General features: G+C 38.5%; 1 protein-coding gene across 3 annotated transcripts in view; it reads left to right on the top strand.

The window, feature by feature from the left end:
- Pkhd1 (PKHD1 ciliary IPT domain containing fibrocystin/polyductin) overlaps positions 1 to 15,490 on the top strand; it is a 499,157-nt gene that overhangs the window by 360,344 nt on the left and 123,323 nt on the right. For all 3 annotated transcript variants that reach the window (XM_029477027.1, XM_029477026.1, XM_021159032.2), the window contains 3 exons: positions 966 to 1,841; positions 2,834 to 3,002; positions 4,164 to 4,321. In XM_029477027.1, the coding sequence (XP_029332887.1) occupies positions 966 to 1,841; positions 2,834 to 3,002; positions 4,164 to 4,321 (1,203 nt within the window). The remainder of the gene's footprint in view (positions 1 to 965; positions 1,842 to 2,833; positions 3,003 to 4,163; positions 4,322 to 15,490) is intronic.

The raw sequence follows: 15,490 nt of genomic DNA, 5'->3' as shown, positions 1-15,490 counted from the left end.
TCTCTCTCTCTCTCTCTCTCTCTCTCTCTCTCTCTCTCTCTCTCTCTCTCTCTCTTTCTTTCCCATGTCTTCATCAAGAAGCTCATATTTCTGGATGTTAATTGGGCTGTAATAAGCTGTGTACCTATACTCTTCTTGAAAATGCTAGAAGTATTTCTAGAGTTGCCTATTCAGTTTACCTCTTCCATAGGTAATTGAAGCTCACCTGAACAGGATCCTTTTTATTTGTTTGTTTGTTTGTTTGTTTTTCATGACAGGGTTTCTCTGTGTAGCCCTCACTGTCCTGGAACTCACTCTGTAGACCAGGCTGTCTTGAACTCAGAAATCCACCTGTCTCTGCCTTCCAAGTGCTGGGATTAAAGGTGTGCATCACCACTGCCTGGCTCTTGAACAGGATCCTTGAGGCAGAAAGGGAGACAAGTCTTTGAGGCAACTGGGCAACAATCTACACATTCTTCATGCTTAACCAGACCCTTTCATTCAGTCTCCTAAAAAATGAAAAAATTCTGTGAACCAGTTGCATACATGCCCAAGGACATTCCCTATCTTTTTTGGGGGGGTGGGGTTGAGACAGGGTTTCTCTGTATAGCCCTGGCCATCCTGGAACTCTGTAGACCAGGCTGGCCTCGAACTCTGAAGTCCTCCTGCCTCTCCCTCTCGAGTGCTGGAAATAAAGGCGTGCGCCACGATGCCTGACTTCCTGCCTTATTTCTTTTCTCACTTTTTATATCAGATATATGAGAGCCTAGATAGCACATTAGTGTTTGTAGATAAGAGTGTCATATTTCCAGCGATTCATTTTTTGTTAGTGAAATTTTACAGTGTGAAGTACAGATCTGGTGCTTGGGATAATGATTACATTCCATTCAAATATCTGCTTATTCTGATACCCCAAAGCAGAGGCCTTGGTATTTTGTGGGAAATATGAAAGAACCTGACCTGAATATATCCGTTTTCTTTTGCAGGTGTTCTTCAACTTCTCAATGTAGAAATTCAGAACATGGGGTTGCCATTGTATTCATCTATTGAATTTACTGGTGTATCAGCTGGATCCTGGGTAATATCTTCTACTGTACATCAAAGCTGCAGTGTGGGCATCCATGCATCTTCCAGCCATGGGGTGATTTTAACTGATAATGTAGTGTTTGGCACAAATGGCCATGGCATCGATGTGGAGGGTCAGAACTATTCTCTCACCAATAACCTTGTCATTCTGACAATGCAGTCAGCAAACTCATCTCCTTGGGTGGCAGGAATCAAAGTGAACTATGCAGAGGACATCATTCTCCATGGCAATGTGGTTGCAGGATCCGAGAGACTTGGCTTTCATGTCGGTGGTCATGGGTGCTCCTCTGAAGTGCTTTGGTCTGACAATGTGGTTCACTCAAGCCTCCATGGCCTTCACCTCTACAAGAAACATGAATCCAACAACTGTACTGGTATCTCTGGATTTATGGCTTTTAAGAACTTTGACTATGGTGCCATGGTTCAGACAGAGAATAGTGTGGACATACAGAATATCACTCTGGTAGACAATACTGTTGGTCTTTTGGCTCTCACATATGTATCTTCTACTCTTCTAAGCTCTGTCAGTACTGTACAGATTACACTTAGGAATTCAGTCATTGTGGCCACTAGCTCCTCTTTTGACTGCATCCACGACAGAAAGGCTCCTCAGTCAGCCAACTGGACATCAACAGATAGAGCACCTTCCAATCCCAGAGGAGGCCGAATCGGGATTCTGTGGCCTGTTTCTGCCTCAGAACCAAATGCATGGCCCCAGGAGCCATGGCACAAAGTAAGGAGCCGTCATTCAGTTCCAGGAATTATGAAGCTTCAAGGTAGGATTGTTGACTTTGCCCTAAATGTATGGATCCATCCACCCAGACACACAATATTCAGTAGTATTCTGAAACCATACAGCTAGAAGGTCCAGCCTGATTTACTGCTTGCTTGTCTAGCTGGGATCCTACTATTGACGAATTACAACTGTGAATTAAAGACAGCAAGTGATTTCTTATAGAAGTTACTGTTTCTGCTTGCTGGACTGTCTTCATTATAACTATTTAACTCCATAATTACTACTTAATAGCAATTCTTTTCCTGCTATCCAATACAGTAACTGAGATGCAGAAATTGTATCACAGCTGCAAGTGGCTTTATAGTTGGTGCTATAAAGATTGGTAGGTTTAAAGTCAGCATTTGACCATAAGGGGAAGTTTATCTTTTATCAGATAGTTTTGGCAATTTTGTACTTATTCCATTCGTATTTAGCCTATCTCACAGTTGGTTTGAGTGTTACATATGGACAGATTTTCATCAAAATTTTAATTATTTTTCTAAAGAGTCTAGTGTATTTGTAGTGTATATTTATGGGTTTTAAAATTATTTTACATGTGTGAGTATTTGTCAGTATATATGTATGTGAACCATATACATGAAGCACCCACAGAGGCTACAATAGGAAATGAGATCCCCAGAACTGGTGTTATAGTGTGTTTGTTATAAGCTTCCATTTAGCTGCTAGGACTTGAGTCTAAGTTCCCCAGAATAACAGTCAGTGTTCTAAATACTAAATGAGCTAGCTTTCCAGCTTGGAATTGCTGTCTTTTTATTTATTTATTTGTTTATTTATTTATTTATTATGAAATGTCCATTCTGTAGTTACAAATCACATTTTGTAAGTAAAATTCATGTAAATTTACCTGGGTTGTCCTGGATAGCTCAAATTAGTTCCTAGAATATGTATTATGAAAACAATATTTAATTCTATAATCTCTGTGGTAGATGGTTCACATGATATAATTTCATGATATATTGTTTAAAATTTCAGATGTCACCTTTTCTAGTTTTGTGAAGAGTTGCTATAGCAACGACCTGGATGTCTGCATCCTGCCTAATGAGTATAGCACTGGAGTTATGTACCCAATAACAACAGAGAGGACCAGAATGCTGGGGATAAAGGACAAAAACAAGTTCTACTTTCCTCTATTACAGTCCAGGTACCACTTTCAGTATTGATGATATAATATATTTCTGAAGCAGTTTTCAACTGCTTAAATCCCCAAACACATGAAAAATATAACACCATTACACAAATTGAAATAAACCCCTGTAGAAAAGGCTGGTGCCTTGATTTAGTGGTACCAACATTTTACTCCGATATTATTGCCCTTCCATATATGACTTTAAGAATTTGCACACAAACAAATAGATGCTAGTTAGTGGTTTCTCCCCTTTTGAATCTTTTTCTAAAAGAAGGGTTCAATGTGATTTGATGCCAGTTTTATTGTTATTTTCTATTGCTTTTTCTCCTTAGAAATAGATTCAAAATTGATGGAATCAGATAAACAAATCAACATTTGACTTGCCTTCTTTTCTCTGTCATGGAGCATAACATACAGAGTTTGAGATAGGGGTTCAGGAAACCTTTGAGCAGGATGAGGAGATAGGAGATTGTACCTATTGCTAGGAATTTCCAAGCTAAACAATAATGCACAGGTCAGGTGCAACTGCTGCTCTAGGTCTCATGATCTGAACATTTTATTCAAGTGTATAAATAAAAAGTAAATACCAAATCTCTTTGCCTTAAAAAACTTGGAGAGATGAAAAATGTGTCATTGCTTACTCACACTGCAAAAACTGCTTTAGGGAGGAAAGGAATAGTCTAAATAAAGCATCCTTTATGGAAAGTCTATGTGAGTGCCCTAATACAGCTTCCTCTTTAATACCCATCCCTGAGCCATTGGAGGTACTTCAATACACTTAGGTACACTTTGGGCTGTATTATTATTCATCCTTTTCCTGTCAAAATTTCCTTCTGCTTGTGTTTTACCTGTAGGCTGAAAGCAACATCTCTTGGTCCATTTGTGCTAGTAACAAAACTCCACAAACCAGATGGTTTATAATTACCGAAGATTTATTTTTTATAGTTTTGGAGTCTGGGGAGTAAAAAAGAAAAAAAGTCAAAGCAGGTCAGGTCATGCCTGGTGTCTGATGAGGGATCCTGTGCAGCTTTTCCCTATGAGGTGAAGAGTATTAGTCTCACGTGACAGAAGGTTCAGGAAGACAAGAGTAACCCTGACAAGACCAGCACTGCCCATGTGCTTTCTTTTTGTTGCCTGTCATGAGATGATGGTGTTACCTTTTCCCTTTCTCCACAGCAAAGACTTAGTGGGAACCATTTGTCCCACATTGGTCTGTGAATATCCAAGAAAATACCTCTTCACAGATCTTGATGGGAGAACCCTGGGTCTACCCCCACCAGTTTCTGTGTTTCCAAGGACAGAGGAAGAGTGGACTGGATCATTCCTCAATACAGGTGGGTTATGTCTGACCACGATGTGTGTGGGAAAGGCAGCCAGCATGTGAAAGGGCTGGTGGCCCTGTTGTTCCATGAGAACAAAATATATTGGATGGAGCCTGTGCTGATGTGCTACTGGATCACATGTATAGAAGGGATATTGGGTCACTGAGATTCTGTGATGTCACTACGGTGACCTCCGTAGGTGCCTATGTAGATGTCTATGTCATATGGACACATTAACACTGAGTGCTGAGAATTATCCTCATACACTCCTTAGTCTTGTGTAATGTTCATGTCATCTTGAAATAACCCATGAAACTATGAGTTGATCTTTCTTTTTCTTTTAGGACTTGAAAGCTCACTTTGGAGAGGGTAGTACAGGCAGAACTGTGAGATTCATCTTCCTGGTCTCAAAATGTCTCTTAAACTTGTGCTCTACTCAGAACTTCTGTCTCCTTTTGTTGTTGTTGTTGCTCATAAAACCATAGCACCATTTTGGTCTTCATCATTCTTTGTAGATTATCTCTGATCTTCTGTGCCTTTAATTTTTTTTTACCAATTAAATTTGTTCTTTTATAATTCTTTACATTTATATTTTCTCCCTACCCTTATTACCCCCCTTCTTCCTTGCCATTTTGAGGCCTGAAGGTATGACTCTCCCAGGGCTATGAACTCAGACTCGTTTCCATATTCCAGGAGGACCAAGGTCAAATTACCACACAATTCTACCTATGAGTTATGATTCCTATCACTAACTCATACCTGACCCTGAAATTTGGTCGAAAATACCCACTGATTCTGTGAATTAGCACAAGCATCTAGGACTCACATGCCCCCCATTACACCCCAATTCCCCCACACACACCCCCCCCAGTATGCGGCCTGTTACTTGCCTTTTGCTTCCATCAGTAAGAACATAGAACATACTCCTTGTTCTTTTTCCTAACTCTCCCACATTGCTCTGCTTGGCCTCTAATAACGCTGGCAATTTGTTTTAATCTTCTGGTTCCTTCTGATTCTCTGGCTTAGTCTGTCTTCACCTGTGTCTAGCTTTTTCTCTTTCAGCAACCAGTGTCTCTCTATAAGTGTTCCAGTAAAACTATTACCTTCTCTCTGAACTGCTCCCTCCAGTGGCTTCCCGTTCCTTTCTCTTCTCTATTAGGCATCACTGAAATACGGGCACTTTAGTGTACAAAGTAAACTTTACCTTCATTGTTTTAGATTAAAGGTGTGTACTGAGGGTGTGTCTGTATTCCAGCTAGATGAATTAAAGGTGCTTGGTAAGGCTGAGCCACATCAAAACCAGAAACAGGTCTTTTTGGAAAACAACACAATCTCAGGGTTTAGACATCCTGCAATACAGTTGCTTTATTGTTCATAGGGGTTCACCACAGGGCATTATGCTATAAATGTAATTACTTAGTTGTTTATTTACCACTCAACTCTTTTATACACAAACTCAGTGAGGTCTAGTAGCTGTATCATGGATACCTAGAAGAATACTAATGAGTTTGTCCCAAACTATTCAAGAATATCATGCTGTTGATTTAATGTTATATATGTCATATGGAAGCCTTCTATATAGTTCATAGCTTTTGCTTGTTTGTTTTTGTTTGTACTTTTTGTAGAGATGGGATTTTGTTTAGTACCTTGGCAGCTAGCTTGGAATTTGTTGTGTAGTCCAAGAGGGGCTTATTTCTGTGTGTTGTTCTTAACTTGCCTTAAGCTTCCAGTCCTCCTGTCTCAGCTTCCTGTGTCCTGGTATAAACAAACATCATCATGAAAATCTGAGTATATTTTTATTTGTTTATAATTTTTTCCATCAGAGATATTGTTGAAGTATAACATTTGACATTTGGAATTATTTCTCTAGATGAATGTTTAAATTATTATAATGTTTCATATTTGAAAATATATTTTATACTCATCTTATACTTTTCCATATGTTCAAGTCTTAGTGTTGTAATTGAATGACAAGATACTGGGATACTGGGTCTATAGGAAAGGTTTTAAAGTCACATATATATATATATATATATATATATATATATATATATATATACTGAGTACATAAAAATGCAGAGCCAATACTCACTTTGTTATATTGTTTGTATTTTTAATATAACCAGTAAATATATTTTTTCACAATGGAATGAAACCTATAATATGTGTGTGTGCCTATAATGTGTGTGTGTGTGTGTGTATGTATGTGTGTGTGTAGAAGATAAAGGTGAGTATTGATATATGATTAGTAAAGATAAAAAAAAAATCAAAAGATAATTTCATCCTTAGTGTCCCTTGTCACCCTGATCTAGAATCATCTGAAATCAGGCCTTTTGGAATGCCTTTGAAGGATTATCTTGATTACATGAATTGATTTAGGAGATGCTTCTTACGGGGATGGGGGGTGGGGTGAGGTGGGGGGGTTGGTTAATGGGACCCTTCTCTGGCCACGACAGGATGGAAGAAACACACTGATGAGTTGAATAGGAATGTGCATTCATCTTACTCTGCTTCTTGACTGATGATGGAAATGACCAGCTGCTTCAAGTTCCTCCTTCCTTGATTTCATGCCAGGATGTGCTCTGAAGTCAACCTCTGTCCCTTAGTTTGCTTCTGTCAACTGGAAAAGCAACTAAGGCTGATAGGCAGATCTATTTTCATCTATCTCTAAACTTATTCAAAGTTTCCAACAGTAAGATTTTCTATTGGTTAAAAAAAAAAAAAAAAAAAAACTTACACCACTACCACAGACATTTAAGTCATGGCAACATCTTCATTCTTTAAAACTAGCCTATGGGTAATTATAGAATTTTTATGGACTTGTGCATTGGCCAAACTTATACTTCTTTTTAATTAATAAGATGGGTCCACAGTGCTAGACACAAATTAAAATTTATTCTAACAGAAATGGAAAAAGCTTGAACATAATGCCTTTGTTTGGGTTGACTTAGAAATACACCTGATATGAAGCTTGCACTCAAGTAGTTGCACATAGTAGCAGACTATCAAAAACCACCACTAGGGAAGTGAGATTAGAAAGAAATTATGACAGTAAAGATGGGCTGTCAAACTGTCACCACTGTGGAATTTGGAGCCCAACACTAATGGGACTTTTGGGGACTATAAACCCAAACGACCTCAACCGTGCCTGGGGAGCTAATGTAAATGTTATATTCCCGCTTACCCTTGAACTGAGAGATGATTCAGGGTGGGATCTCTCTGCGGCCTGTTGGCTTTCTCTGAACACAGGTTGTATGGGCTCTTGCATATGGTCAGAAAGCATTTCTCAGATGGATGTCATAGGTCTTATCAATAGTTCTCTGCTGTTGGAGAAGATGATTGCCAGCAGCAAATGTCATTATGAGCCCTCTTACCAGTAGTCACTCCAATGTCAATCAAATGCTTCATTTTTAAATTATAAGAACATCCTTTTGATGAGCTTTGAGGAGGTTGCTTACCATGTGGTGTAATACATTATTCAGGTGTAATGTTCTTGTTACTGGTTGCTCTTCTCTGTTTGCTTTTGCTCAGCTCATTGACCTGTGTGAAACATGATTCCATGATATATAACAAACAGTACACACCATTTGCTTTCCGTGTCTGAAAGCAAGTCTTTGTGCATGGCTGAGCATATCCACTTAGGTGTATAAGAGGTATGGACTGTGCTGCCTAAAATGTTCAGTGAAGTTGTTATAGGTGAGAAGATTCTCACAGTGGAGTCTGCTGTTTACTGCACTAAAAAATACATTCTGTGCAAAGAAGATAATATATAATAAACTGTGTCTATTGGGGGGTGCTAATAGGATTGTAGTGTTCCTTGACTTTCAGATATCTTCTTTGATGATGGAAGACTTATATTTTAACAATCAGTGTTTTAAAACACTTTCTAATTCCTGTCACTAAGCCAGTTGACAAGAAAAGCCCCGATTAATATCTAAGAGAGTGGCTCTTTTCCATATATGTCCATGGGAGCCCATAAAGATGACACAGATAAGCTGAAAGTAGAGAACACTAGAACCAAGTCTTGTATTTACTGCTAATGTCACCATGTTTGAAACTCCCTCATGTCCTTTCTGAATTTTATTAGTAAATCTCTCCAAACCACATCAGTTCCATAGCCTCTGAGGTTTCTTTTTAATTTGCAAAATAACTGATCTTGTTTGCACCTATTAGTTCACATGCAGAAAAAAATCCTCTCTCAATCATATAGCCACACTTCATTCTCTGCATAACATCACGCACTTTGGCATTAGGAGCAAAATCTATCCATGTGTATCACCAGGTGAGAGCACAGTGCCGGCAGGCTTTGCTATCTGTGCACTTCAGGGTGTGCACCCAGGGAAAAAGTGAGCTAGTAATTTTGTTTTATACTTATCTATAACTTCTCATTTACTGCCAACTTTGCAAATTACATGGCAATAAGAGAAGGCAGCTAATCCCAAGCCGGTGATATTTACATTTTATTTTATGAAGGATTTCTGGGGTTATGTAGCCTTCTAATGATCCAAAAATCCAAAATCATTCAATACAACATAAACTTGAAATTAATATCCCACTTAGGTAGGAGAACAACACTAGGCATTTTCATTTGGGTCCCTATTCATTTTCTGTCTATCTTTTGCTAATAATTAAAACTATCACCTCACAGACTAGTTTATATATATGGAGGCCTGGTTTGTTATAAGAGGACTGAAGACCTCAGAGCCATAGGTTGGTGGCAGTTAATAATTCCTCAGATAAATAAAGTAGGAGGGAAGTGAATCAGAAATTAGCATAATGTGACTACCCTTTGCATGGGAGGTACAGTATCTGATATTTTCCTTTACTCAGTAAATATGTTTTGTCAACACACTGTCTCTTAGTATCTTATTAAAATGGATATTATAGTGTGGAGAAGATAATAACCGTGGTCTCATCAAAGTTATATTGCAACAGAAACATATGCACAACTAATAAGGAAAAGAGGAGTGAAGAAAATAAAATAGTATTTTGGTTTACAGAGAAAATTTCATATAGGAGTGAGTTTATTTTCTCTCATTCTCTCTCTCTCCCTCTCTTTGGCATGTGCCTCTGTGTGTGTGTGTCTGTGTGTGTTTGCCTCTGTGTGTCTGTGTGTGTGATTGTGTATGTATGTGCAAGAAGTTCAGATGTGGTATAAAGTAACATGGCTTGCAGATAAGACTCCCATGAGCAAAGGGAGGAAACTCGTAAGGGCGGTGTCACCAAGCAGCACAGGGGCTCTGGTAAAAGAAATTCCTCAAGACATACATAGGAGGGGTGGGTGGAACAGAGACTGTGATTAGCTTGCAGCCCACTAGTTGTGTATGCAGAGACACAGGAGCCAACCTGCTGAAGGCCAGCACAAGAGGTTAGGATTTTGTTCAGTTTTATTTGTGTTATGTGCATTTAAGGTATACAGCATGATATTCTGACATCCATAGTTAAAGGATTGCTTCCATTGGACAGATTAGTGCAAATGTGGGTCTTCTGAACTACATCTCCTCATTTGCACACACTCTGCTTCCTGCTTCTGGAACCTATCATTCTATTGTCTGATTAAGTTGGAGGATCTAAGAAGGTCAGTGATGGGAATTCTTATCAGTTCTTTGAGACAGCTGCAAGCTGGAGTGGGAAAGATAGTGTAGCCTAGAAGATTCTCATGATAAGAAGACAGGGCCTTCCATCAGGACTGGTATTCAGTGGTTTCTGCTAGCCACAAACTGCAAATAGTCACATCATTTTCTAATTGATGAACCTGCCAATTTCATCAAATCATTTGTATCCATGGTATCTAATAATGCTTTGGGGGTTTCTGTTTTGTGTCTCATTATGTGATAATTTTCATCCTATTTTCTAAAAGTGGGAGCTCTCAGTAGACAGAATATTTAAAAACAAATTGTCCCTGATCCACTTGGACTTGAGCTTTGTATAAGGTGCAAATATGGGTCTATTTTCATTCTTCTACATACAGACAGCCAGTTAGACCAGAGGGTTTAGAGGTCAGATAGGGTGGGTGGTGGGGCCATCCATGTGTAGATGGGATGGGGAGGGGAGGAGGTGTGGGATATGGAGCAGTTGGAGGGCATATGGGAAGGGGTGGGGAATGGAATATGGAGTGTAAAAAATGAATTAAAATAAAATTAAATAAAAAAAAACCAAATTGTCCATCTCAGGCAAAACCTTTTTTTTCCCTTGCATTGCCAAATATTCTTGACAACCAATCCAGGACGCTAGATCTCAAGGCTAGCTTAGTACAAAAATCAACCAAGGCATTCAGCATTCATACACGTGCAGGAATATTTTGATTTGTGTATGTGTTTATTGCTAGAATTGAACTTGAGTCCTTTCACATGGTATGTAAGTACTCATTCACTGAACGATATCCTCTTCATTTCTTTTTTCCTTTTACATGTAGGAAGACTTTGATTAGATATGTGTGTGTGAACCCAGCCTTTGGGATTAACACAGGCACATAAAGACACACACGCACACATACATGCACACACACACACACACAGAGAGAGAGAGAGAGAGAGAGAGAAAGAGAGAGAGAGAGAGAGGAGAGAGAGGAGAAACAGACAGAGATAGAGAGGCAGAAAAAGGAGAGTCAGACAGAGACAGAGAAACAGCCAGAGACAGAAGGGGATGGTAAGAAATTAAATATCTACAAGAAATCTGCTGTGTTAAGTTTAAACGTTACTGCTATATACTATATACTTCTTTTCAGTTAACAATCTGTTAAGAAGACAATTGGCCTTTAGTGTATGGCATTGTTTTCATTAGTAATCAAGAACAGTCTTTGAGTCGACATACAGTAGCCTAAGCTTGAAACCTCAGCATCTGAGGGGGTTTCTGTATCAGAATTATCCTGAGCTCAAGGCTAGGCAGACTACAGAGTGAGACCTTGTCTCAAAGGGGGAAAAAAGAATGATTGTATGCCAAATATGATAGCCTGGACACATACCCGAAGAAGAAAAGGACATTAAAAAGGCATAGAAGTGTTTATAGATAAAGTCCTTGACTAAAATACAGTGTTAGACCTTTACTTTAATGTGTATTGTCTTATATTAAGATGAGTTGAATGATCTCATAAAGGCCTTTTTCATAATTCATTTACTGGGTGAAAATGGGTTTGTTATTATTTTGTACATTCTACATTGAATCATTATATTTAAAGCTCATTTCATGATAAACTTTTCCCAAACTTAATTTGACATTGTTCCCAGCAAGTAACTGTATTCTGAGCAGGACTTCTGACCAAATCTACCTTCAGAGAAAAAAGGTTGGTTTCCTATTATTTTTACTGTGAGTAGCTAAGAAACATTTTTTCAAATTTGTTGCTTCTGGGACACTTCCCAAGAAAGAAAGTTATAAAACATTCTGCAGACCTTAAAAGTGACTTGCCTTGAATGAAAAATAAAATACGAGGTTGATAAAGAAAGAAAATAAAGTTGGCATTTGACTGTCAGTTCACAGAATGATGGAGTGTTTTCGCAGTGAATGATGGGAAAAGTACTGAAGCTGCGTTTGTTCCCGCTTTACAGGCAGAGGGTGGCCAGCCCTTCCCTATTCTTTGTTGCTGGGTCTTGAAATGTGTCTTTCTTTAAGCTTTCTAGGCTTCTTGTTCTTCCCATTTGTTCCGAGAGTGACAGCAAGACGGTATTATAAAATGAGAGCGTGAGGAGGGAGGGAGGGAATGAGAGGAGAGAATGGAGAGGGGAAACTGTTGTTAGAAGATTTGTCTGCCAATATCCGTGCTTGCTGAGGTCTTTTTCTTCTAGCTAGAGGGGGAAATGCCATTCTCTTTTCCCAAGCAATTATAGGCCCCAAAGATTGAAACTTGGTATATAGCTCTTTAATCTCAGCAGATATTTATGGTTAAACATTAGACTTTTAGGATTCCAGATGTCAGGGTATTAAAATATAAAGGCACTGTGGAGTTTCAGAAAATATTAGGCTGTGGGATATGTAGCTGCAAGGGACTTTTATCCCAAGCAGAGGGAGACAGGCTTCCAGTGGTACTTTGTGACACCCAAAGAGCAACTTTGATCCACCTCATTTTCTCACTCTCCCTGGTCTCCAGGCTGTTCAGCATAACACTATTTGATTGCTTTCCGGAGTAGTCCATCCTTTGGGTTGCAGCGATTTTCATGTGTGATTTCTACAGGATGATATAAAAAGGAAGGAATACCCTGGGGATTATTTTGTTACCTTTCCACCTTCTAGACATTGTTTCTCCCTCTTCAAATCTTTCATTTATGACTATGCCGACCACTGTCTCTGGCTCTTTGCTGAGACTATTAGATTAATTATCTCATTTAATGACATGAACGTGATGTGCCCTATGATATATATTTTCGTACTGACTTTATTTTTTAGGAGCAGCATCTGATATGGAGATACTGACTCATTGTCCAAGTCATATAGCTAATTAACGACAGATCCAGGACTGAACCATTCTTAAGTCGAAACTATGTTGTCCCTAGTAGTACTGTAAGGGTTTCTCACATGCTACCCCATTCTTCCATACAATCTATTTTAGATCTACAAGTCTTTCTCACAGACTTAGCTTAAGCAAACAGATAACATGATTATTCTAGCAAGAATCTACTCAGACCAATAAGAACCCAGTTACTGTTTGTTCAGTGCCCTTTCTTTGTAGCACTCTGTATTTGTGACAAATTATAAACATTACACATTTACCCTTACAATACACTTACCATTTTGTCAGGGTTGTTATTACCTGCAAGCATTTGCTAATATAAGGATTTAGAGAAACTAGCTATGTTTTTCATGATTCATAGTTAGAATGTTCAGATCCCAAATTTAATTCAATACTTGTCAGACTCAAAAGCTTGGGCTCACAGCTACTTCTAAGTAACTAGCTTCTGGTCTTTGTCATTCGGTGAAACTGCACAAAGCTGCGTTTAATGGCACTATATGTAGGAGTTAATCAAGTTTTCAATTTTAAAACATAATCATCAGTTATAGTTGCAATATATTAACAGCCATGAAAGTAACATTTTGTTTCTCTTCATAGTCTCTATATAATATAAATATATATTTACGTATGGCTATTAACTCCTGTACAAAATGGCTAATATCATAGCCAAGAAACCAAATGTTTCTATTGCTAACCAGGGAGGCTACATCCCAACAGTGGAGTAGTTACTTAATTGTGCCTTTGGCCTGGATTAGAATTTCATCTTGGAAAATTTCAGTAGCTTCTCCCCTTCCTTTAGTGGGTTGATGTAGGTATAATTTGCAGTTACCTGTTTATTTTATTGAGTTCCCAATGACATTGTGGTGTGTGTACTGATAGAATGTGCAAGGGGAGGCGTTAAAGTCGAATGTGACAGTTCCTGCCCTCACACAGTGGAACAAACATGCCAGACAGCGACATGACCAGCAGGAATGGACTTGGATAAAATCAGCATCCAGAAGTTTCATGGGGCTGGTCTTTCTTCCTCTGAGCATTTCTGAGGGAAAAGGAGGGAGTTTATTTTATTTTGTTGTTGTAGCTACCAGTAAGACTTTCATGCTCGTCTAAAGAGCCATCAACCTGAAACTTCCCTAAAGAGTTCATCACAGAAAAACAAATATGAAAGTAGAAGGGGAATCTTGAGAAGAGGAAGGGAGGCAGCAGGAGAGAGACAATAAAGAAGAGTGAGTGGGTATCACTGAAATACTTCACGCAAATGCATGGAATGCTACAATGGAGCATATTATATGTGCTCCATATTAATATATACCAATACAAATAACAGATAAAAGTGAATGAATGAGTAAGTGTCATGCATAAGGAGGTAAGCATATGCATTGCACTTAAACAGCAGCTGTGGCTCTGTGTTCTGTGATGGAGATTTGTGCCTTCCATGTGGAACAGTTGATGGCTTTCCCATGTAGGGTGGGTCTCTCTAGCTAGCTGATCTTCCTTTGTCACTCACTCCCTTGTGCAAGTGTTGTGCTATCTCACCAGGCTACAAGGCTGTGAAGAAGTTATGACTTTTTACTGTATTTTCTATGACTTGTTTCTTTTTTTCTGTTTCTATGATCAAATACCCTGACAAAATAAACTTAAGAAGAAAGGGTTTATTTGAGTCATCAATTCATCACTGTAGGGAAATCAGGCTGCCCAGAACCCAAAATAGCTAGTCAAGTTATTCCATAGTCAAAAGCACAGGGCAGTGAGTTACCTGAGCTCAGCCCTTTTGTACAGACCAGGATCCTGTAGGGAACAGTACTAGCCACAGTGGGTAAGTCTTCCCACTTTAATACAATCAAGGTATTTTCCCCACCGACCTGCATGAAGACTCTCTCCCTAAGTCATTCTATCTTTGTCAAGCTGAAAATTAACACTATCTATATTCTACTATGATTCTAGACTATATACCCAATATACACCAAAAAGTGACTAGTAAATAAATGAGTCAGTGAAAAATTCAAGACAACCATTCTACAAAGTTTGTTGCATTGCTATGATTGATGTATAATATTTTGTATTATTTTCAAGGCTGTTCTGTTTCCAGAGCTGCTGACTCAGGAGACTGAAAAATATGTTGTACCGTCAAATCAATTCTGAAAACTCTATTCACATTGTAGAGATTTAATATGTATCCTAAAGCATTAAAGATGATAAGTTATGTAATTAAATTAAAAACTTTTGTTTAATTTTGTATTTTAACTGGTAAATACTTTTACATGTGTCTAACTAGTATTTTAAAAATGAATTTGGGAAAAAGATTGCATCATAGCAAGCTGATATTCTTTACAAATTTGGCTAGGAAGAAATGATAAGATTAGAATGTCTTGTGTTTGTATATGGATGATCTCTTGGAGTTCAATCTTTTTCATTCTTCACCACACAGGGGCTTCTTCCTTCTGTTTTCTACCATTTCAGTCTTAATGGCCAGGATCTTCCTTCTGTAATTTCAACCTAGTGATCTAATTTGTTTTCTATCATATTAGAATACATGTTGAATTATTTCCCATATAATACCCCTTTAGATATTCAGTATGACATGGAATTTATGGGTTAACTAATAATCTTTTAAGCCAGGTGTGGTGGGGCACGCCTTTAATTCCAGCACTTGGGAGGCAGAGGCAGGTGGATTTCTGAGTTCGAGGCCAGCCTGGTCTACAAAGTGAGTTCCAGGACAGCCAGGGCTACACAGAGAAACC

This window comes from Mus caroli, chromosome 1 (assembly GCF_900094665.2).
Source record: "Mus caroli chromosome 1, CAROLI_EIJ_v1.1, whole genome shotgun sequence".
Classification (NCBI taxonomy): Eukaryota; Metazoa; Chordata; class Mammalia; order Rodentia; family Muridae; genus Mus; species Mus caroli.
The sequence above is the reverse complement of the archived record's forward strand: the minus strand, read 5'-3'. Positions and strand labels throughout refer to the sequence as shown.